The 25,721-nt window shown below is 37.7% G+C and overlaps 1 protein-coding gene across 1 annotated transcript in view; it reads left to right on the top strand.

Annotated features, from left to right (window-relative positions):
- The window catches only part of Dmd (dystrophin), a 1,847,711-nt gene that overhangs the window by 1,782,400 nt on the left and 39,590 nt on the right, over positions 1–25,721 (top strand). Inside the window, 9 exon segments of the mRNA XM_038316167.1 lie at positions 1,124–1,235; positions 2,996–3,031; positions 3,033–3,078; positions 3,081–3,132; positions 3,817–3,855; positions 8,206–8,271; positions 9,305–9,370; positions 12,119–12,173; positions 12,175–12,278. Coding sequence (XP_038172095.1) covers positions 1,124–1,235; positions 2,996–3,031; positions 3,033–3,078; positions 3,081–3,132; positions 3,817–3,855; positions 8,206–8,271; positions 9,305–9,370; positions 12,119–12,173; positions 12,175–12,278 — 576 coding nt within the window.

The following is a 25,721-nucleotide window of genomic DNA, read 5'->3' on the forward strand; positions in this document are numbered from 1 at the left end:
TACAGGTTTCTAAAGCATAGTTAGACAGATCCTTATAAAATATACCTTTTTTCCTTACTGGCTTTGGACAGGTGAGAATGATACTATAGAGCCTACAAGACTGGGAGGGGAGCTGCAGGTGACTGCGTTCCTTCTTATCTTCCTGAGCCAGCTTCGTGAGCCAGTGGGATTTTTATACAACAGAAGAAAATTTTATAAAATAAAAAAAAGACCGTGCTTTGGAGGATCTAAGAATGGCCATTTTTCTTTCCCTTTTTTACCCTTCAATTCTTTTGTCCTTATCAAATTAGATTATTTTAAGAATCAACACTTCTCTTTCTTCCTTATTCCTTCTGAAATGATGGTTGAGATCTAAAAAAAAAAAAGAAATGCTAGCTTTTCTTCCCACTTTCCCATATGTGACATCAAGAATATGTTTATCTGAATTGGCTGAGGCTCTTATCTGAGAAGGCAAAAATCAGGGGGAATGAAACAAATATATAGTATTCTGAGTCTGAAGGAAAATGTACCAACCAGTCCTGAGAAATGAGAAAATCCTCCATTTAATTTCAATGTTGTTGTTGGCTTTTTTGGAGGGTGTCATTTTTGAGTAATATGGTGAGGAATTTCTGGAGAGAAGAAGTTGTCCAATTGACATGAAGATGAATCATGCCAGCCAATTACAGATTATATAATTAAAGGAAGAGTTATTTTAATTTGAGTTCTTATTTAGATTTCTTATGAGTAAGTTCATTTTTGTAATTTTGTGATAAGTATTTCAGAAAACTCTTGACAATCGTTCACTTTGAAGTTCTTTCAAAGTTGAGTATTTGGTCTTTAAAAGACTAAGAGTTTGCCCATCCTTTCCCTTTTAATCTGAAAGAGTTTCAATGTAGTTAAAATAAGGATTGAGTTTTTTATTCTTCCTTCCATATGTGTATGGGATAATCTTTCTGCCAAAATGTTTTGATACCGTAGAAAAGGCACTGGAGAAGCTTGGGGTGGGAGTTAATTGTTTACTATGCAGGACTAATGAAGACTACTTTGTTTTTCCTCTTGGCAGTGTAGTGGAGGGTTTCCTAGAGTGTTCTTTCGGTCTATGACCTGAAGAAGTACATATGTGTTTGTTTCTGTTCTATTTCAGGTACAGAAGTCTAAAGCACTTTAACTATGACATCTGCCAAAGCTGCTTTTTTTCTGGTCGAGTGGCAAAGGGTCATAAAATGCACTACCCCATGGTAGAATACTGCACTCCGGTAAGTTAATGTCCTCCTGACATGCGTTCATTCACCTGAGAGGAATTCTATATTTGGATATTGCAAGTCATTCTTGGTTTTGCTTTTTTTTGGTGTTTCTTTTTATTTGTTTTGTTTTTAAGTTCCACCACCCTATGTCTGTATGACGCAGGTTCTAATACCCATCAGAGGTGACTGGTGTTCAATTAGTACTCAGAATGAATGCATACGTTGTTCTCTTTTTGCATGGTTGTAGGGAGGCCATCTCACATTTCTTTTGTACAACCTTAGCAATCATATAGGGAAGACTCACGGCCGTAGGGCACGTTGAAAATGGAGAAGTAGTATGTGTATTCCTCAAAAAGCATACCATACTACCCTCGATCACTGTTGTTCACCTTGAGCTTTGTGACGTTAGCAACTGACTCTGAAAAATATGCGTCATATGACAATACTTAATCAGTCGTACTTACCATGGGCAATGGTACTGTTATTTTTAATATTATTATTTTGGGGTGTTGGGTGTTTTTTTTTTTTTTTGGTTGTTTTTCAAGATAGGGTTTCTTTGTGTAGTCCTAGCTGTCCTGGAACTCACTCTTTGTCCAGACTGGCCTCGGATTCAGAGATCTGCCTGCCTCTGCCTCCAAGTTCTGGGATTAAAGGCACATGCCACCACCACCCAGCAGGTATTGTTATATTTTTATTCCCCTTTGATAGATGAGGACTCTGTCGTGCTGAGGTTTATAAAGTTTGTCCAAGGTTCTATAAGAAGTCGAGAAACCTCTAACATGTCTGAGGGAAAATATTCAGTAGCTATCAGGCATTGAGAAAAATCCTACTGAGATGGGAAGCCCACAGGTTCAGGGATCATAGAGGCACAGAAACCCCACATGAATGCACCCAGGAGCCTCAGGAATGTATACTTTCAGGCCCCAGCTGGAGTTTTAGAGATCAAAATCTGTATTTTATTAGCAAGATTTACGGGGGCTCTGCTCTGCTTTAGACCATGGATTTCATCCATCACCAGATGTCCTCGCAAGCATTTCACTCTTTCCCTCCCTGTTATTCCTCTTACAGACGTAATCGGTATTGGACAGTGCACCCACCATGCTATGAATTATCTCCTAGCAGTTTGTGAACTCTGATATTAATGTCAACTAAGTAGCTTAAAAGTACCGAAAAGTAGAGTAAAACTTAGTTAGCCTAAGTCTTTTATAAACTAGCATTCATTGAATAGCTAAATAGTCTGAATATTTCATTTATTCTTCTTCGTAATCTTTACTTATTTTTGTGTGTTTGTATGTGTTTTTGGTGTCTGTACGAAGGCCAGCGGTTAAAGACTGGTGTCTCTCTCCATCTTTCTCTATGCTACTTTATGAGACACAGTCTCTAACAGAACCTAGAAGTCACAGATTGATTGGCTGGTACCTGAGATCTAGAGATCTACCTGTCTCTGCCTTGCCCAGTGCTAGGGTTATAAGTAGGTACCACCATGCTTGGCCTTTATGTGGCTGTTGGGAATCCAAACTTAGGCTTAGGTGGCAAGCACTTTGCCAACTGTACTGTCTTCTCAGCTTTTAATGCCCCTCTTTTCCCACTGATACATGTTTTATAAATGTAAAGAACTCACCCAAGTTAGGAAAGTTTGATTCCATGGCCTTGGCTCATCCTTCCCAGAACCCCTTGTTCTGAACCAGTGCCATGAAGATGAAGATCGGGTGGCCCTTTGTTTTAAATGGCGCTTCTCCTAAAGCTGTTCTCATTTGTGATTTTCGTTTTAGACTACATCTGGAGAAGATGTCCGTGACTTCGCCAATGGTACTGAAGAACAAATTTCGAACCAAAAGGTATTTTGCGAAGCATCCCCGATGGGCTACCTGCCAGTGCAGACTGTGTTAGAGGGGGACAACATGGAAACGTGAGTAGTGGCAGACGCAAAGCAGACTTCCATTTGATATACATATCTGATCTCCTCCCAACCAAATACCCTCCTTCACTCCCAAATGCAAACAGTCTCTCAATTTCTCTCTTTTTGGATTGACTTTAGCTTAAAAAAAAAAGGCAAATAAGCTGATGTTCAATTGCACTTTCCCTTGACAGCTATCTTTCCAAAAGTCAAAGGAAGGAAAAAAAATATACTGAAGTCCAAATTGCCTTTATAAGCCTTTTAAGAGCTCGGGGACCTGTTTACAGATGAGTGATGCCAGTATTTCATTTTGAGTTCCGTTCCCTCACAAATCAGTGGACGTGTGTCTTTTGTATCTAATTGTGTGGTCATATCTAGTCACTCTTTTCCACTTGCGAGAAATACCCAGGCGCAGGGAAGGTTTTCACAGTAAGTAGAAATGCGTCTGCTGGTCACCTGGATGACGGCTTTGCCTCCTGGAAACTTCCTCCTTCGATTCTCCCGTACTCTGACGGCAATCACACAGCGATTTGTTTTGCTTTTCCTTCACTTTTCACTCTTACTTGGCTGTTGCTTTCCATGATTCAGACATACTTTGGTTGTATTTTGTTTGTTTCCTTCGCCCTTTCCTTAATTTCTGTTGCGGCTGGGTTTGCTTGTGTCTCTTTTCACCACCTCATGTGTTTTGTTTTGCAGTCCCGTTACTCTGATCAACTTCTGGCCAGTAGATTCTGTGTGAGTACTTTTGCCGAGGGTGCTGCGATCACCAGCATCACTTGCTTGATTGCTCTGTGTGTTCATTTATTTGTTTATTTATTTATTTTGCTCTGTTTTGTTTAAAGACATTCTAATTTCCTGTCTTTGTTTTTTTCTCACTAAGGCATTATTATAGCTTACAGAGGCTCTGGGTACAGCTGCAGTTCTCTGCTGAGGTGCTTAGTCAGTAGAATTCTGGTCTGAGTTCTAAGAAACCTGAAAAGAATTCTGCAGGTTTTAGCTGTAGTCCTGGAAGACATGTTTATATTTTCAATATTCCTTCAAATATAGGCAAGAAAGAGGCTCCCGTTTGCATAATAGCATTTGAAAGCCATGTTTTTGGAGAAGTAATACATGGAGACCTTCAGAAGGGTCGTGGCGTGTTTCCTTGGAAGCAGTTATCAATGGACTAGTAAAAATCAGCACGATAGATTTTAGAGTATGATACTGAGTTTGGTTGACTAATTTCAGTGAAGTGTGTGGATGTTTTTAAAAAGTAGGTTATGCCATGCGGTTTGAAAAATTTTCACAAATGTAGGATTCTGACTTGTAAGCTAAACTTATTTTTATCGTCTCTCTAAAATACTCAGTTCATAAACAGTATGCCTTTAAGCAAGGAGGGACTGCTCTATAGTCTGCTGCTACTACTGGTGTTTATTAATACTACTAATATCATATAATAATACACAAATGATTTATTTCAGCTTACATTGTTACAGAACTATTTTGGAGCTAGGTGTTGTGATAAACACTACTAGTTCTAGCTATTTAAGAGGGTGAGGCAGGGGAACTGCTTAAGCAAGCCCTGGAGTTTGAGACCAGCTTGACTACCACAATGAGACCTCTTCAAAGAATAAAATCTATGAAATCTTTTAGAGAACTTTGATATGTACATTAGCAAAAAAAGTATGCCTGCATATAAGTTATATAGTGTTTTCAATAATAGTTTGTTGTTTTACCGTATGCTTTACCAAATTAAAGTTTACTAGCTCTGTCCTGTAACAACGGGAAATAACTAATTTGAAAGAGTGGCTGATGTGAGAATTTTAATTTATTTGATTTTTATATTATCTCGGGCATATAATTCAACTAAACCTAAATAAGGTTTTGCCCCAAAGATATAGAGACCAACATAAGCTAGGAATTGAGATGTATTTTAGGTCTTTAATAGCCAAAGGACGTAAAGAAGAGTTCAGTTTCTTTTTTAATCCCCACATTATATTGTGCCATTTTTAAATTTTGAGATACCATACTTACAAATAGTGCCTCATTGTCTCTTTTCTTTCTTCCTAATGCTTTAAACCAATAAGAAGTTACTCGATACTGCAGGAGTTTTGCATATTGACAGTAATTTATTTTCCCCAACCTGAGCATTCTGTTTGCAGAAGTCAGAAGCCTTCATAACTAAGCAATTTTGAAACTTGATCTGCTGACGTACGCTGAGGATCAGTAGATAGATTTACTCTGCCAGAGGAAATTTAACCAGGCTGGAAGTCTTGAAAAGTTAGGATTCAGAAGAAAACTTTTTTAATGTTTGACTAAAAGGAATAGGAAACAGTTCCTTGGAAGTAATGGAGAAGATCCAGTCTATGTTAATGAAGAAAGTATCACAGTCGTGTTGCAGTGACTTCTTTTTAAATTGAGGACGTTTGTCTTTCTTAATCCTTGAAGCATGTTCAAAATCAATGACTTATTTATTAACTTATCTTTTGTAACAACTAAAACATATTCGTTGGGTTGCCATTTTAGGAAAAGTTGGCTAGATTTTCAGAGAGTGTGGGTGTTCTAATTTGGAGGAAGAAACAAATCCACATGCTCGTCTGTACTTTCTTTAATACTCTAATGTTATTACTTTGTACTCAGACTTTTCTAATAAAATAGAAAAATCTATTGTAAAGCTGTCCTATTCAAGCAGAAGAATTAGGTACTAACATGTTTTATTTTGTTAAAATATATTTGATAGGAGCATCTTATGATAATAGTGGTATTTAATCTACTTAATGTGGAACACAGACTTGGACGGCTTCCAGAGATACAGATCTTTTGTTTTTGCTTAGACAAATCCCTTGTTTCTTTGTAGCTGTCATAGTATTTTAAACTGAATCCAGGATAGGCCTTTCATTTTGTTTATCCACAAACGAGGCAGGCTGGCAATGTTGTTGGAGCTCCTCTGCTTTGAAATCTAAGTAAATGAAAACCTGCTCATGGAATTCTCACATGCATGCTTGAGATGGCATTGGCCAAATAGCTTCTTAGGGATAATCGGAAATGATCCTGGTTGGTATATTTCTCTGTATTTACAAAGCAGGAAGCAGTCGCCATATTATTATCCTCCTTTGAAAGTGTTTTTGGAGGCTTAATACTTAAGGTATTTTTTTGGAGTTATTATTACTAATTTTTGGTTTTCAATTATTTCTACTCCGACCAGCACTTTCTTTTGGCTTCTTGTCTGGTTTAGCAGTGCCTCTTGTACTTTCCAGCATTACTAACTATTACAAGGTCGTATACTTATTGCAAGCTGCACTAGGTACTATGGGCATTAATATATAAAATAATGGGAAATTATCCCTGAGGCTAAGAATTACAGCTCCGTATAAGACTTTTGATAAGATTGCATTAATATGCTTTGGATTTACATGCCCTCTTCTCCTGCTGTAGCTTTGCTTCAAGGTCTTGTGTTTTCTTTCTTTTGTCTATATACTACCACTATAGTAACTATTATAATGAAAATTACTGCTAATATGTTTTCCTCGATGGTAGGCTTTAGCTTATTTTATGTATATATGTGTATATATATATATACATATTTTTATATGAAACTTTGTAGCTTTCTAGTAATAAACTATTTCAAAATTCTATAAAAATAGCAGATTAATTCCAAAATATAGTGAAGATTCCCATGGGAATATTTGGATCTGCCTATTAAGTTGAATAGTTGTCTCTTTTGCTTTCACATGAAAATGTAAACATGTTTTACACTTGACCTAGACAACACTGGTCTCATATTTTACACTTGACCTCCACAATATGATAAAACCTTTATCTCTCAAGGAAGGCCTCCAGTGCCATGATCATTAATTTAAGTGTGTGTGTGTAATTAACATAATGTTTCGTATTAAAAAAAATAGACAATTTCCAGCATATTTTCTATGCAAAACCTAGCAGTATATAATCCATTCATCTTCACATATATAATGTAAGTGTGTATGTATGTATATGTATATATACATACCTACACACACATACACACAGAAATTTAAGAAGAAATCAAACATTTTCATCTTCATGATCAGACCAAGTCCTTTGAATGCTGTTTTGGTATTAGGCTAAACAACAGACCTCACTGTGCATGTTACGCTGGATTTGGGGTTCATGCCTTTCTTCCCTAAGTCCTTTCTGTATTAGGAGAGAAATGGAAAAAAGACCTTTTATTCTTTTCAAGTAGGGCAAAACTCACAAGTCCAAATGGTTTTTGGAACAAATTCTGGTTTTTTTTGGTAAGTTTAATCCAAAATATAAAAATTTTCGAAAATAATGAGTAGAATCAGCTATGAGTCTGAAAAAAAGATACCCCTACCACAATCCCTGCCTGTCTACCCCCTACTGAAGACAGGGGCCTTTGATTTTGCCTATAGAACTTATACTCACCCCTTGTCTCTTATTTGCCCATCTGGATTTGAGTGCACACTCGCCCCAGTAAGAATTATTGTAGATACATGACATCTTACTAAAATTAGATAGTCTTTACTAAAAATGCTTACATGATATTGAGTCATTCCCTTTTTTCTATAGCATACTGCATAACGCTACCATTAAATTGGCTAGGTAGCTTCCTTCTATAGACATCTTGGTAGATAGAATTATAAAGAAGTACTAGAATGGAATAGCCTCAGTGGAACTAAAATTCTTGACTGTAAATCTGCTAAGGATACATAGTTTACAGTCAACCCCAAGATGCTGTCATAGATGTGTGTAAGCTGTTTCCAAGTTTTACCCAACAGTTCTGAGACTAGCCTCAGAACACTCATATATGAAAATGTATGAGCTGAGAGGGCTGTAATGCTGTGTAGATTCTCCCATACCTTTTTGTGTAATTGACACATTGTAGAGAGTTTTTCTTTTATTTTTGATGGCTTGTAAGGAAAAGAAGAAATCATCTCTCAATATCAATTTAAATATTTGATGCTGTCTATATACAGGAGCAGCTACCTACATGTGCATGCTTGGAATAAAGTCATTCTAAGCCATGCATATAACAGGGTGTGTGGTGGGTGCTATTCTCCAGTAATGGATGGTATCTATGACTAATCCACATTTTCTGCCTTATAGGCCTGCCTCGTCCCCCCAGCTTTCACACGATGATACTCATTCACGCATTGAGCATTATGCTAGCAGGTATGAGACTAGTTGAATGCCAGGGAAATATTGATTGAAATAACTAACCAAGGATAGCTAACCTATAATAATTAAAAAATATTTTCTTTCTTCCTCAATCCTTTCTGATTTTTACTAATCAATTTGCCCTCTAACGTGCATGCCATTCTACTGCATGGAGGTTTTGGATACCAACAACAGCATGGGTCCAGAACAATCTACTTTAACCCTGGCCTTTCAACATTTCTGGTAGCTTTGTTGTGTTTTATATTCTGAACACATTTGCTAAATTGGTTTGTAAGTCCTCTAACCTCCTTCCAAACTACTAGACTAGATATTAATCTGTGGAGAAATGACACTGTGTTACCTAAACAATGTGAAAGCCCTGACTTTTTATTTGTGTTTCATTGATTTAATGTACTTTAAGAAGATACAACTTTCCTAACTCTTGAACTTTTCTCTACTACCTTCTTTGTATTTGAGATAACTTTTATTCCTAAACGCTGAACTACTAATTTTATCTTGTGCTTGTTAAATAAGTCTATTCAACTTTTTCTGGTTGTCAAAAGGCTGTATTATTAAATCGGTGACAGAACACATAGAACACTTGTGAATCCATCCCTTATCAACCTCCTGACTACTGGACATGCTCTTCCATTGTGGCAAGCATTAATTAGCTATATATGTCTATCATCAGTGAAAGGTAATAATTCTCTTAAAAGACAAGGGGTAGTGTAAGGTGTGGATTTGTTTTTAGGGAATATTTTCTTCTGCAAACAAAGACTGGTCCTCAGAGAAAGAAAAATTGGTCTATGGGGGAAAATCCCCCCCAACAGCAACAAAATACAGCTTGCGGTAGTTTTTACATTAAAAGTGCACAGCTACTAACTAGCTGCTTCAACTGGTTAAGACAACACACACATCCTTTAATTTGAAAGATTTCTTTCTCCTCTTGCCATGAGTTATTCCTTAGTTTTCAGGAATGTTCGCATAGGTCTGGAATAGATTCTAAGAAGTCACATAAGTTTTAATGAGCTTTTACGTTTTTTATCAGGCTAGCAGAAATGGAAAACAGCAATGGATCTTATCTAAATGATAGCATCTCTCCTAATGAGAGCATGTAAGTATCCTATCTCTTTTTACAAAATGTTCCTGATGATAAAATTGCTTTGAGGGATTCAAAGGTAGGAATAAACAGGATATAGGAATTAACATCACATTCATTTGATCTCTCAAGGAGCCATTCATTGACTTTTTCTTTAGTTCTTAAAACCTGGCACAGAATGAGCTCATACAAATACAAGCATTAATCCAGAATAGCAGAAACAAAAACAAAAAAAAACCCGCCTTACTTACATTTATTTAATGTCTTATGACTATAAATTATGGATTTCAAACACTTAGATCAAAGGCTAATTTTTGAGCACACTGGAATAAGGAAAAAGATGACATTTCAAAGTACAAACTAAGTCGGATTTCCTCCACTCATGAGAAGTGGACATGTGGCCTTCCTATAGAATTTCTATTCCCATATACTGTTAGGTTGGCATTTTTCTTCCTTGGACTGTTATGCTTTAGCGTCACATAGAAAGGCAGTCTTGTGAAGTGTTCCCAGATGAGGGAAGACAAATGCAGGTCTCAGTTTGTCACTAGGGTGATAAGCTAGCTTGATCACACTTTAAGAAGGAGATGTATTATTGTTACAAATGGCCAAGAACACACTTGGCTCCAAAACAGAGGCATCATCACCAGTTTAGAGGATTGCACTTAGTACAGAATACAGAGGACCATTGCTATGATCCAAGCAGATGTTGATTAGGAAGGAAGAGACATGAGGGTATGGAGGAAATAGAAGACCCACTAACTGAACAAATAACATGGAGAGAAGAATTTTAGTCCAAGTGCAGTAATGCTTTTAGTTTGATAAGACATAGTAAGACAATGGCTTAACATCTTATATTGGAGAATAGGCAAAAAGTTATCCTAAATTGTATGTATGGGAACCCAGCATCTTGCTCAGATGAAAAGGGACCTTCATAAGGATTAAGCCAAAGGAAATTGTATTAAAGTGGGATTTCTGTGTAATTATTGAATTCCAACTGATCTAGTACATAGAGGAGACCAACATAATAAGAGAGACGTCAACAGCCAGTCATTTATTTCAAACAAATATCCTTTTCCCAATTAAAACTGTGATGCTGTTGTGTGATCTTCCAGCAGGAAAGTGAGTAGCTAAAGAACCAACTCAGTCTAAAGGCTTGAATGGTTCGCCTATGTGGCTACCCAGTTTTGTATTGAAGATGCACTCACACTTCCACATTAATTTAGAGTGTATCCATATGACAGTCTCTGGCAGTCATGGAACTGCCACAGAGAACAGGAAGAAAACTTAACAACAAGTATAGGTGCCAGTTAAATGTGGGAAGCCCTAGCAATAAAATTGTAGAATTTGAGGAGGGTAATAATATATTAGCTATGTGATAAAGACCTGGATTGTTTTATTTTACAACAAAATTTAGCTGTAGCTCATTCTGAGGACATGCAATCCATTTCACTCTGTTGTTTAGCAAAATATGTTATTTAGGAACAGTTTTGATGGATCAGCTGATTTCATTTAAATGTTTCTTTTTAATGCCACTGAAAATCATAATACTCATTATTATCATTATTTTTGTGGTGTTAAGGAGGCCTTTATGCATGCTAGGCAAAGTAGTCACCCACTGCAATGTATCCCAACGCTCCAGTGATTACTTAATTAGTAACATCTCCACCACTTATCTCTATTCACTGACAATGAAATGGAAGCCACGAGAACATTTTCCTAAGGACCTGGTCTTTTCAAGCTGAGAATGCGGTGGCTCTGGCATGCAGACTCGTGCCAGTAATCAGGAGGCTGAGACAGAAGGGTTGCCAACTTAAGGCCAGCCTGGGCTATGCAGAAATCCCCTCCGGAAAACCAAAATTAAGTGGGTATGCAAAAGGTAGCCTATGCACATGCTAACGCCATGGAACCGGAAACAAGGAGCTTTAGCGTTTCATTAAGAAGAAAATGAAGTTCCTAGAACCTGGAGGTACAATGGAGTTTTCAAAAACTTAGAGCACTTCATTCTTAGAGTGATTTCTCCTGAGTGTTACTAGAAAGCTCCTTCTTGCCAGGAGACTGCAACTGCCTCTCAGAAGATGCCTTCCCCTGCCCCCACAACAGAAATTGTGCTTAAGATTCAGCCTAAGGAATGAGTTGTTCTTATCCTCTTTAAATCAGTCACCTTAGTGTCTCCCCCCCTTCAATTTTGTATTTATACCTAAACAGTATTTAAAACAACCAGTTATCCACAGGTTAATTATTGTTAACATCCCACCTCTGAGACCTATAAGTTAAAATTAGCTGGCTGAAGCAGCTCTTTTGGGTTTTTGCCTTCCACTGAAGATACTATTTCCTATTTTAAGAACTTTGTTTCCCTCCTCCCTGCCCAATCAGTATCAGTACCATGGCTAATGAACAGATCATCTTGACAGACTTACTAGCAAAAGAATTAAATGGCCATTGTTATTTTTTTTAAAAAAAATAATATTTGTTAGTTGATAACAGGCTAAAGTGTTAAAATAAACTCCCAAGTATTTCTATAATTCTGTCTTTCGTTTATCTGTGTAAATAGGCCAGTAAGTTTCATGTGGATTTTTGAAAAAAGAAACAATTTAAACTGTCCATCACTACAGCGGTACCTAAATGTCTTCAGAATAGGGGAACGGAAGGTCTAATTGTTGAGAGCAAAGAAATGTTTCTATTTTCAAATACACATCTGAGTCCCTGACCCCAAAACAAAATAAGGGGGGTGGAAAAACCAAAACCTTTGATTTTATTTTCCAGAGATGATGAACATTTGTTAATCCAGCATTACTGCCAAAGTTTGAACCAGGACTCCCCCCCTGAGCCAGCCTCGTAGTCCTGCCCAGATCTTGATTTCCTTAGAGAGTGAGGAAAGAGGGGAGCTAGAGAGAATCCTAGCAGATCTTGAGGAAGAAAACAGGTGAGTTTTCTCTGTAGCTGTGTCATTGGTAAGCGGAGTGCACACGCTTGAACACGGAGACGAATGGCAGGAGTCTTCACTTAGTCACTCCATGTGTAACTGTTTGCGAAAATAATCTGTTCAGCTCCTTTTGCAGATTCACTTCTTGTCTGAAAGAAGAAAATGAGTGCCACGTAGCATGATTAATAACTAACTCCTAATTTAGGTGTGAGGGGATTCATGCTAATGGGGCATTGGGTTTATTGCATGTGTGCCATAGGTTTTGATATATTTGTATTTGGGAAGAGAATTTAAGAGAAAAACCAAGTGATTTAATTCGTGGTTATGTAAATTTTACATGTTTGGCCATATTACCATAAACATTAGAGGAAGTAGATTCATTGGCTTTGTCATATTTGGGAATAGTATTTCCTCTTATTTTTCATCAACAAGTAGCGAAGTTACTGCTTTTGTTCATCTTCATAGCAGATTAGGTAGGCAATTCCAGGTGTTAGCCATTACCTGTAAAAAAAAAAAAAGTGCAATTATTAAAAAAGAAAATTCACAATGCCTAAAGCGGATAAATTGTAAGGATCTAGACAATCGTGTGGTGTCAGGATAATACATATCATTGGCCTCTTCCTTTTGTTTTACATTTGCTATGCCACGGGTACCTTGGTTAAGGGAACCTTTTCACATAAGCACCTGTAATCACCGTGTGGCTTGCTACAGACAGTGCCACCAGGCAAGTCTTTAAAGGCCGGACTGCTCAAATCTGTAGCACTTAAATACTTTCATCTCTTTTGGTTAGCCCAAGGCAGCAAGACCTCTTAATCTAGAGGACATACTGTATTTGAGACCCAGTGCCCTGAGGGAGAATGTCACCTCAGCATGAAAAAGCTGGCTGCCATTCATCTAGTCACTTCTGCTGCTACTAGCCTTTCCACTCTTAATACCCCTGACCTCTGGCCATAGCTCCTTATCAAATTGGCTTCTCTTGAGTTCCTCGCCCATTTTCCCAATAAATCCTCTGCACTGACTCTTTGTGTATCTTTCCAGAACCAAGGCCTATCATGGCATTCTTACTTTACTGGATTTCTGTATCTTGAATGAACACCCAGCTTCTCAGCAGGGCGTCCAGACCTTCCACTGTGTTCTCTCGACTTGCTATTGTCCGTGCCACCTTCTTCTACTGACCGTGCTGCTGTAGCCAGTAGTTTGATTTTGTTTGCATCTACTTTCTGGGCCATGTTCATGTTCACTGTCTGCCTATATCATTTTAGATTTTGCCCAGACAAATAAGGGCAGTTTGCCCTGTTATCCATCATTGTCCGTACCTCCTTCAAATGAGTCCTGGCCATTCGGTGATCAGCATCTTGTTCCTCTAGGAGGTCCTGCCACAGTGATAATATTTCACTACTCAGGAAGTGTCTGGTAAAACACTACAGATCATGTTATCATGCTTATATGATATAAACTTAAGAATATAGCAAGAAGGTCATATGACCGCCAGTAATGATATAATAGTGTACATTTGTGGAGAGAAGATTAATGATAACTTTATTTTATTAGCTCTATTTGTAAAAGTAGGAATGAAATCCAAGATAAAATAATCCTATTATTTTACTGGGAAGAGTCACTAATAATAAGTAGTAACAATAGCTAGAAGTCATTCATATTAAATCTTTATCAATGTCAAAAGAGAAGAAAGGATTGGGATTTCCCCTATAAACACAATCTGATGCTCCTGAAGAGTACGTACATTTTCTAGTATATGATCATTACCATTGCTTAGTGCATCTTTTAGCTCATTAGTCAGGGTATAAGTTTTGTTGGTGGGTTGCACATGCTCCTTCCATGCCATGGTAACCAGGTCAATGAGTGTTGGGGAGGAATACCAATTAAACTTATTTATGTATCATTTCATCATTTTCAGAGCACCGTTTCTGGTACTGGGGACTGAATCCATGACCTCATGCATGCTAAGAACCCACTCTACCACTGAGAAACACTACCAGCTCCTCATTTTGAAAGTACTTTAATATATTTTAGATCGTTTAATCTTTTTAAAAGCTGTACAAAGAAGTACACATCTCCTTTCTTTAGATGAGAAAGCATAGGCTGAGAGAGGTTCAAATAGCTTGCCCCAGATTTTCCAGTCAGCTAGTGGTAGACATAAATTTATACCAGGTTTATTTTTTCACACTCAAAATAGCCAACTCTACCTTGGTTCAGAGAATAAAGAGCCATTCTATGTAAATGCCATCTACATAGAAATCGGGTTTATTCCCCAGAATGTGCCTACCTTGAGAGAGTTTGCAAAGAACAAATGTCTTGAATAAACTAGTTCAACCACTTTACCCTGAAATATATCCAGGATTGTCACTGAAAATGGGATGGTTTGTTCTCTGAAAGAAAGATTATATAGCAGGGCTACTTAGTGCTCCAAAATGAGGCCTCTGCCATTATGTGAGTCTTTCTTGAGGTTATCTTGAAAAGGTCAGAATGAGTCTTTTCTTCTTCTTAGTTCTATTTTCACCTCCTACTGAAATCCCAAAGAAGTGTCTCCCTCTTGGGAACGGCCTTCCTCATTTTCTTTGCCCTATCCTTTGCTGTCTTCTTGGAGATTTTATGAAAGAGATGTAGGACCATTCTGCTTCTGTGACCTTTGCATTGGGTGTTGCTTTCAAAGCCTTTAATTTGTCATTTGCCTCCCTAAGAAAGCCTAAGAAATCACTAGATTCTCTTTCTCTGTGCCTGCCAGCCTGGATATTTCCCAAGTCAGAAGTAGGCTGCAAAAATGACAAATAATAGCCTGCCTACTTGTGTAAAAAATGGGCAAGGATATTTAAAGTTCATATTGTACTCAATGCTCTGGATGGAGACTTTGAGTATATGTAAATATTTGTGTATATTTAGTGTTTATTTAATATATCTAAATGTCAAATATCTGTGAATATTTGATGTCCTTATTCTATAAATGTGAATTATTTTCACATTGCGGTTAGTAGAGGAGAGTTAATTGGAGACTCCAATTCCTGACTACATATGTTATTAATTCTATTAATTACTCTTTTTCACAATTTTTCTGGCCCAATGCCCTAGAGAAACTCAAGGTGGCTATTCTACATACATCTTGGGTATATCTTTTTTCCTTTTTTAATTTATTTTTTAAAATAATCTTTTCTCATTTTACATACCAATCCCAGTTCCCTTTCCCTCCCCTTCTCCCACCCCCCTACCTTCTACCTGTCCCACCCCAATCCATTCCTTAGAGAGGGTAAGGCTTCCCCATGGGGAGTCAACAAAGTCTAAGACATTCCTTTGAGGCAGAACCAAGGCCCTCCCTCCTATATCTAGGCTGAGCAAGGCATCCTTCCAAAGAGAATGGGCCCCAAAAAGCCAGTTCAAGCACTGGGGATAAATCCTGGTCGCCTTGGGGTATATCTTATCTCTACTGTTAGAGTTCCTTTTCTCCCATTCCTTATACATAGCATTCAATACATATTTGTTGAATAAATTAATGAACAAATGAATTGAACTGGAGCTGAATCTATTTTGGTTTTAACACATGCATGTAGTTTCGAAAACAAATATTTCACAAACCTAATTTCATAAAGGAAAACATTCAATTGAGCTTTTATTATTTTTTTAGTTCTATTAACTTTTCAAAATACTTCCCTCTGCCTTGATTAGTACCAAGTATGGCTTTCTCATAAACGTAGAATTTTAAAAATCCATTTTTCCAAGTCCCTAGCTCTGGGTGTCTCTCCCACCAACACCCTCTGGTTCCTAGTCTTTTTTTCCCCATAAAGATAAGAATAAAGCTGAGTATGTCTCTGGATCTTTTTGATGGTGCCTCTTAAAAGTTTGTGTCATTGGTAGCATTCATTAGCTTAACCTATCATTCATGTTGCACTTGTTAACCACAGATAATTATAGTCTGTCTTCATTTGGCAGAAGCCAGCTCATTACTGAGAGTTCGTTCCATCCTATGTCCTTAGCTCTGTGAACTCACGGCTTACCTTTTTTCCTGTGTACATGAAATCTTGTAGTCTCCCGACTTAAGTCTATACTTGCCAAATTACTGTCAGCATAGTAAATTTGGTAGGTTGCTCCTAAATCTAAAATGCAGGTAAATATGAATCGGATTGACTGTGAAGTTTAAAGACAATTAACATTATTTCATATTCTACGACAGCAGATTTGTAGTACCTACCCAGTACCTTTCCTATGCTTTGGTTTTGTTCTTTGGTAACCAGACCTTTATAACTTTGATTTGGTTTTATCTTGCTTTGCTTCATTCTTCCAGTATTCACACAAGATTACATAACATTCCAAGAAGTTTTAGATTTGTTACTTATATCACTGGTTTGAACTAGGTGGAAACCATTGACCTATTCATGTACCTTGTAAACAACCTAATGTTCTTAGGTCCTGCTTTCATTGCTATAAATCTTCATATGCTCGGGCATCTTTAGTCCATTTTCTTTGTTTTGGTCTATATGGTGGGTGGTCTAAAGTGGTAAGAAGTGGCCAAACTGAAAGAGTGAAAGTGGGGGTCAAGAGCTGGGGGCAGGCAGCCAGAGATGAGTAAGTCAAAACACTAGGAAGAATGACAGAATGGCATTTGCAAAATCTACTTTGTAGCCGGGTGTGGTGGCATAAACCTTTAATCTCAACACTTAGGAGGCAAAGGCAGGTAGATGTCCATGAGTTTGAAACCAGCCTGGTCTAGATAGTGTGTTCTAGGCCAGCCAGGTCTACACAGTGAAACCCAATCTCAAAACAAGACAAAGAAAGGGGGGTGATGAAGCCATCTATTGTGCAAGAGCATGGTGTCACACTGAGGACCTCAGGACCTAGGATAGTGTGCTGGTTGTTATCTGTAAACTTGGCACAAGCCTAGATGTTTCTGGGAAGAGGGAGTGTTAATTAAGAATATGTCCCCATAGAACTGGCTTGTATGCAAGTCTTGATTAATGATTGATTTGGGAAGGTCCAGGATACTGCAGGTGATGCCACACCCAATTTCTGTTGGTCCTGGGTACTATAAGTAAGCAAGATGATAAAGCCAGTAAACAGTGTTCCTCCATAGTCTTTGTTTTAGTTCCTGACTCCAGGTTCCTGCCATGTTTGCGTTCCTGTCCTGACTTCCTTATATGATGGGCAGTGATGTGAAAGTATAAGGAAAATAAGCCCTTTCTTCCTCAAGTTGCTTTTGGTGCTGGAATTTTATCATAGCAATAGCACCCTAGGACCAATAAGAAGCCATCCCTGGGCGTCAGCCAGAATTGAGACCCTTATATTTACACCGAGGTCTGTGTTCTGTGTGTACATGAAGCTTATGTGAACACATATAGCTTTGTAGTGGGTAAATTTCAATCAAAAGATCCACAGGCATTAGGAAAGCATGTTTTTAGGACAAAAAGGAGCTTATGCAAGAGGTGATTCAAGAGTTCAGTAGATTGTATAAATGGGGAGACAGCCCCAATTTCCATGCTATATCAAGGAGAAGGTACAGCTGATGTCTCTGATGGATGAAGAGAGCTCATTGATTTAGTGGTTCAACAGCTCTAGGGGAATACAGGAAGGGTTCCAAAGTCTGACAGGAGCATAGTCAAAAGATAGACTTTTTTGCAACCAGGGCTGACAGTTAAAGAATATCCCATGCTTCAATTCTCAGCAGAATTTGTGGAAGTCTTTCCAAAGGGGCCAGGGGGCTAGAAGATAGTAAATTGAGTGGGGCAGAAGTTGAGTGATGGTCCTGGTATCATCCTCCTGTGCGAATGCCAGCAGTCTGTAAGAAAGGAATTGCTGTTAGAGTCCTCTTTCTCCTACTTTTTGTACAGAGCATTCAATAAAGAAGTAAGACCTTGTCAAAGTATGTAAAATAATTCCATCCACAAATATATTTGTAAATATTCACACACTTAAAATTCATCTCTAGAGGACACTCAAGAAGGGTATAAGGTTAAAAAGAACAAAACATAATAATAATTCATAATAATAAAGACATGTTTTACATATGCAAATATTTACAAATATACTTTTGTTGGAATTATTTTACATATTGTCACATATTGCTGATTCTATTCTTTTTATTTAAAAAATCTCTAATTACTTTGTATATGCTGGAAAAAACATGCCAGGAGATGAGAAGAGGGCTTGGAAATGAAAGCATTTTCTCAGAAGAGGCAATAAAGAGAAAGAGAGGTTAAAGGGCACCAGGGTACAAGAGAAGGCCTGGTCTCAAATGGAAGACCAATTTTGTGATCTTTCTTAAATGTGGCAGGTGAGGAACTGAGAGAAAGCAAAGAAGATGAGGGACATATCATAGAATCTTGACATGTCCAGTTGACACCACTGGAAACTGGAGACCGGTTCTTACATTTGTTCAAGTTAGCATTGTATATGAGAAGGTTAATGAAAGTAGGTTGCTTGGCAACATAGGCTACAAAACAGAGGGCTACAGGACCTTTTTTGGATAAAGGGAGCTAGTTAAACACCATAAATCAAACAGCCATGCCTTTTATGGCAAGAATGATGAAGAGCTGAAGGGCAAACACTGCATCTCAAAAACTGTGTTAGAATTGGGTCAAACATCTCAGCTTTATTTAGGCAGAGAGGAGATGTCCACAAATCAGAGGTAGAGTCCCCAGGAACCAGAGGCTCAGTTCTATCTCACAGTAGTAGAACTACTATTCTTCAGTTTATTCCAAGTTAATCAAAATCGGAGGGGACTGATTTGGGGGCATCTCTTTCTTAGGAGTTAATGAATAACCAAGAATTACTCTTTATTTTTTTTCCTTTCCCCTAATTATCTCTTTTTAATTGCCTAGCTGTAGTAAATGTATTCAAGTCGCTTTAGAGTACAGCATTTGCATGCAAATTCTAGACCTAAGAAGATAGGAACTGCATGTTCCTTAAGACTAGAGTTGTTGCTACATTCCATGACCCTCAGTCTGAGAATCTGACACCACCCAAATCAGAAGAACAGTCAAATAGTTTTCTGCTGCACTTGGAATCATGGGATAGCAGATTGGAGAGCCACAGACTGTTTCATCCTACAGAAAAATTGAAGCAACCCTCTGGTGATTAGAATATTCACTGTTCATACAGTCGGCATCTCTCTAAGACAGACTGGTTAAGAGCTTGCATTCATACAAACCCACTTCCTTTGTTAGATGGCCCCACCCACCCATTCTCCTTGTGGACTTCACTACTAGACCATCCTGTGACAACAGAATAAGATCTTGACTTTCTTTAGTTACTTTATAGGCCCAAGCATATAATTTCATTTAAATCCAGTGTTACTAGCTGAATTCTTAATGTGAGACTTCAATGATGTCTAAGGTCTGTTTCTTACCCTATGGAGCTCAACACTTCACTTAATGAAATAATATCAAAATATGAACATTAAAATCTAGCATAGGAAGTGCTCTGGATGAGCAACAAGGTCAGTGCTGAATTCTGTCTGGGAGTAGAGACATCTCTGCAAAGGGAGTCGAAGGTTAATGACAGCCGTTTCCTAGAGTACGGCAGGGAAAGGAAGAGTTTTCCTGACGGACAGAACTATGAATCATGCATAACATGGAATGAGGAGAAAGAATGTAGTGGAGTGAAGGTGGAGACTCCTTTATAAAGGACGTTGTAAGTCATCTTAAGGAGTTTGACTTCTATATGCAACTTCTTTTTGCAAAGGGGCAGACGATAAGCGTAGTGTATTTGGTCTACTAAATTCTTGTATTTGAGGACGTTTCTATAAATGTGTTCCTTTTCTAAAAGGGTACATTATTAAAAGCCATAGCAGTCAGATCTCTGTGGTGTGAATGAGAATACTAGGTATGCCCTCGATTGAGCTTCAGATTCCATTGGAACTTCCCTGTACCCAGGGAGGTAAGAAGAAACAGTTTTGCAAACTCTTGATATTAGATGAAGGAGAAATAGGATATACTAAAGAAATATTGCAATTTTCCCGAATTTTGGCAACAAAGACACATAGCTGTCCTTTGAATGCTTGATGCAAACAGAACCTGTTCTGAGTTCATGTACTATTTTATTCAATCCTTACAACCCTGTATCCAAAAGACTTGGTATCTATACTATAAAAGACACTGCATACAGCTACCACATGGATTCCTAGTCTTATGGCTCTGAACTATGAACCAGTGCTATGCTATGTATAATTATTGAATAGTGGACTCACCAACATTTAATACAAAAGATCAAGGGAAACCCTATGTGGCTTTTGATAATTACGGAAAGACTCTTTTTAAAGAAAATGCATGGAATATAGCTTATGGTAGCCCAAAATGTGCTCAGAGAATGTCTTTGAGAGCCTTTAAGGAAAAGTATTCCAAAGACAGATAAGCTTTTGTATAAGGGAATCCTTGTCACATTAATGTTTGCATTGACGATAGAAGAGAAAGCAATGATTAATTATGTTTAACCCAATACTGTCCTTGCTGACTTGACCTCAAACTCAATTGTAATGCTATATGGAACACAACTTGATTAAAAAATTCAAGTGTGAGCCAGGCGGTGGTGGTGCACGCCTTTAATCCCAGCACTCGGGAGGCAGAGGCAGGCGGATCTCTGTGAGTTCGAGGCCAGCCTGGTCTACAAGAGCTAGTTCCAGGACAGGCTCTAAAGCTGCAGAGAAACCCTGTCTCGAAAAACCAAAAAAAAAAAAATCAAGTGTGTTATAAACCAACCAAAGAGAGGAATAGTTAGCTTTCTATTGTAAGTGTTGAAGTCTGGCCTTTGTCTTTTCAGGGGAGATCGGAGGAAGTAGTTACCACAGGAGCCTCACATAAGACCTGGATTTGTGCTAGTCCTGAGGCAATTACTGTATAAACACTGAGTCCTCAATAATGAGTTCATAAAATGCGAAGGAGCATGTGAAATTATCACCAGTAGATATAGAACATTCTTTGCACCCTTTTTTGTGGACTGCTGTCTGGGATAATCTGGGTTTCCAGTTAAAGCACAAACAAATTATTCCACCAATACTCTGATACAGTGAACTTACTATCGGGAAGTTCTTGCTTGTTCATTCACTGGTTAGCTTCTGGGAAGGCAGCTCTTGTTTCTGTCACCAGAATAATGAAAAAAAAATGTTTTAAGTGTTTACAGGCAATGGCCTCTTTTTGCTTCACATATCTACTGGGTCATAATTTTAACACGTGTAGTCAACACTGTGGGAGGTTTTTTTTCTGTCCCTTTATTTTATAACAGAAATGCAAATGTAGCTTTAAAGTAACAGGTTACTGTGAATTTACGGAGTGTGTAAATTATTATACGGTTCTGTGTGATGCTCTTTTGGAAAGCTATTCCTCTTTCTGACACTGAAATTTTAAAGATGAATGCTCAGTTTATCCACCATGTGTGGCTTGTTGATGAGCTAGTTCCAATCCACAGAGCCAGTGCCTAATGGAGTCATCAGGAACGATGTTGAAAAAAAAAAAAAAAACAGATCTGGAGTTGTAAGAGAAGTCTTGATTGAAGATCAGTGAGTTGTAGGGGAAGGTCGCAGTCGTAGAGGACATGGAAGCCTATGGAGAAAGGACTCTTTCTAGGAAGAGAGTACCTGTAGAAAGAACACCTGGGGTGCTAGAAGTGGCTTGCTGGTTTGTATCTCTCACACAGCTGAAGAGACCCTGGAAACGGCTGACTCCATCCATTTTATATTTTTGTCTTAATAATCAAAATGTAACCTTCTGTGTTGGTGGCCATAAAGTGCCCCTCTGTCTGTTGTAATTATAGTCCACAAGCAAATAATTTCCTATGTGTTCCGTTTCTCATGATGGTCTAGTAAACCAGAGGAATAATTGTCAAAGTAAGTAACTTGTGGAGTTTCAGCTTTAGCAGTGAGCATGGTTCCCAATCATTTTGTAGTCACCTAATGTTTGTTACTGTGGAGTAGAAATAGACAATACCCCATATACTCAAATATGAGTTCTTCAAAGGTATGAAATAGTGTTTCACATGCCCCTGTCTCCTGAGTTCCAGGTACCTGCATGTGTTATGTAAATGAGCAGAGGGAAAATGCTCTTTGTAATGTGAGCTGTGACAGAAGCAAGGTGTCTTTATTGGTTTCCCTTATTTCTGCTATTCTTTCTACAGTTTCTTACATATGTCTCCTTAGGTTGTGTTTCCATTCGAATGAAAACAATGCAGTTTAGGTTAACCTAGACTTGAGTGTTTTAGGATTATTGGGGACATTTTTAGGAAACCTACATACTATGTGAAAGTTTTGGATATCTTGTACAAGTAATTCTACAGACATGTGTACACCATAGGTTACATGTTGAGTCCTCTACATTAGGGAAAAGAGTAAGAAATGACTGCTTTCACTGTGAATTTATTTTCAGTGTCCTGAAAGATACAATTTGAAATCCAAAACTTCATGTTTACGGAAGTGTCTTGATATATACTGTCTGTTTCATGCAATCTACCCTCCTAACTTGTGTAATTCATTGGTTGATAGCATAATCTCAAAAGTTGTGCAGTTGCCTTTGCATGTTCAACTTTAGAAGATTTTCTTCATCACAGAAAGACACCCAGTACTCATTTTTTCTCACTTCTCCTTTGTCCTGTGACCAATTCCCCACAACAGAAACATATATTACTAATTTATTGACTCTCTTCTGTGGAGGTGTGTATTCCTTACCCTTCATATGAATGAATTTGTATAATCCACGCTCTTTTGTGCTGATCTTTCACTTAGCATAATATTATAAGTGATATCTATGTTACATCATGTTATATAGTACTTCATTTTTAATGCTGACTAGCATTCCATTGTATGGACAGACATATCAGTTTTTTTTTTTTTTTTGTTTTTTTTTTTTTTTTTTTTTTTTTTTTTTTTTTTTTTTTTTTTTTTTTTTTTTTTTTTGGTTTTTCGAGACAGGGTTTCTCTGTGGCTTTGGAGCCTGTCCTGGAACTAGCTCTTGTAGACCAGGCTGGTCTCGAACTCACAGAGATCCGCCTGCCTCTGCCTCTTGAGTGCTGGGATTAAAGGCGTGCACCACCACCGCCCGGCGACATATCACATTTTTAATATCTATTCACCACTTGGAAATTTGGGTTGTTTTGACTTTACTAGCTACTGTGTACAACAGGGACTTATTTTTGAAGAATCAATTTCTTAGTTTCTGTCATTGGAATACAAAAGGACATAGTATCAAATATGACCAGGGTGTTTAAGGGTACATCCCAGGAAGTGGGAAATAGGCCCTCAGGTTAGGCCAAGGGGGACTCAAGCTGGAACACTCAAAGCTTGAAGTTCTGACTCTCCTAGAGGTGGTTGAGCTTTCTGCTGACCAGAGATAATGAAACTTTGATATTTTCCTGTATTTGTCTGAAAATTGAAAGATACTTTCCCCAGTGGTATTGTTCCTAGGGACTTGACTAACTTACCTCTAGTCTTAGTTGGCCTTTTGGTTAGAGAAGGATAGGCACTACCATGTTTGTCTTGAGGTTTTTTGCTGGCCTTATTTCCACATAATGTGCCTAGGATTTCTTAAGACCCTTTTCGTTTGTTGAACTGATGATAAACACGTTTCTCCTATAAACAACAATGTGTATAACAGACAATGATGTGTATGGTACATAATCATGAATTTTTGAAGAATGCGAGTTGGTAAAGACAGAAAGTAGAGCCAGGTAATATTGTCAAATTCTTTTCTGTTTTTTTTTGGGGGGGGGGTTTATTTTGCTTTATTTTCTATGATCGATATGTCAGTGGCATACTCAGAAAACACAGCACATCTAGACACATTGACCTTGTCAACTTGACCTAAGCATGTTATTCTAACCGTAACTTAATGGGTATAATCTGGCAATTTTGGTGCACACCTACCATATTTAATTAAACCCAAGGAGTTCCCATTGTAATGATTTTAACTCAGTAACTTCATTTTTTCTAAACACTCATCCCTGATAAACATTACTAAAATACAGATGGTGGGAAATGCATAATAGTTGCAAAGTTTGGAGATAGTAACTTCAACATGGCTAGAGGCTAGGATCCAAGTACACACCAGGCAGATTTAGAAGGCTAAATCCTGTTCCTAGCACTATATTTACATTTTCTACCAAGCTCATTACATTTTCATTCATTGCTTTCTTTTAACGCTATCTAAGCACTATTTTCTAATAGGGAGATTACAGCACACCTGAGATTTCAAATTCCAAAACAAAATAACAAAACAGAGAGAGAGGAGAGAGACAGAGAGAGAGAGAGAGAGAGAGAGAGAGAGAGAGAGAGAGAGAGAGAGAGAGAGAGAGAGAGAGAGAGAGAGAGGAGAATAACAGCAGTTGCAACAATAGTAATAGTAAGCAACTTTTGTGGAATACATGGTATGCGATAAGCTTGGTATATGATTTACATACAGAATACAGACCAGTAATACTGGCGGCTTTTTAAACCTCATAATGAGATTAGTGCTTAAGTCAGTTGCTTAGTTTCAGCAGGGAGTAAATCAAGGTCTTTTTAGATGCCAAGATTATCTCTCAAATCCTGCTTTAATTCCCTCCTCTGCCAAGCGTCGCAAAAGACAACAGAAAGACAAGGTGTCAGAAAGTTATTATATTGTTCAGATTTTTCCCTGATGTTTTTTTTTGTTCTCTGTTAATGCTTTGACATCTATTTTTAAATGTATATATTATTGGAAAAATTATCCATTATTCTAAAATCCAGTAAGTATTAAGTTTCTTCTATAAGATCTGTCTTTAAACATAGTAAATCAGTTGGAAAGGGGTAGAATTAAGAACTCTGTGATTTCTTCAAAGGGGGGACTCTGTTAAGCAAAAAAAAAGGATTAGAAATGAGCCTGGGGGCGTCCTCCCATTTTTACCGTTTTGCTCAAGGCAAGTCTAAAATATGCATACTCTTATTTCCTACTCCGTGAGATTCTCCTTAATTAACATTGGTAATGCCAAGTCAGATGAATATCTTCTTCTGTTTGGTCTAGAGGCATTTTTGACTTGGCGCTTGATTAAGTGTTTTGATATAGCTTTAAATAGTTGAGTTATGATGGAAAGGGTTTATGCAGTTTCCAGTTTTCAAATGCATCATTCTGGCAAAATAGTATGCCTTTTTAAAAAAGGAAGTACTAACTCACTAAGTGTATAGTGACTCATAATTTTATATGATTTATTACATTTGCTTTAATAAAGATTTTGGTGGATATGTTTCCATTGTTTTTAATATTGCATGAGGGTAGAGCCTAATTTCTCTGTTCTGTTCCTTTTACATGTATACTACATATAGACTCTATGTGATCTTAGACTTTATAAAAGTATAACGTACAATACTGCTTAAGAATTCGCTGATCAGTGGAAAATGCCTTTATTTACTTATAATTATATAACTGTGTAATTACTCTTAGTAGGGGAATTCCATTTAGATAGTAAATGACCTATGTTAAGTGGAAATTACAAAGGCCTGTATTT

Source organism: Arvicola amphibius, chromosome X (genome assembly GCF_903992535.2).
Source record: "Arvicola amphibius chromosome X, mArvAmp1.2, whole genome shotgun sequence".
Classification (NCBI taxonomy): domain Eukaryota; kingdom Metazoa; phylum Chordata; class Mammalia; order Rodentia; family Cricetidae; genus Arvicola; species Arvicola amphibius.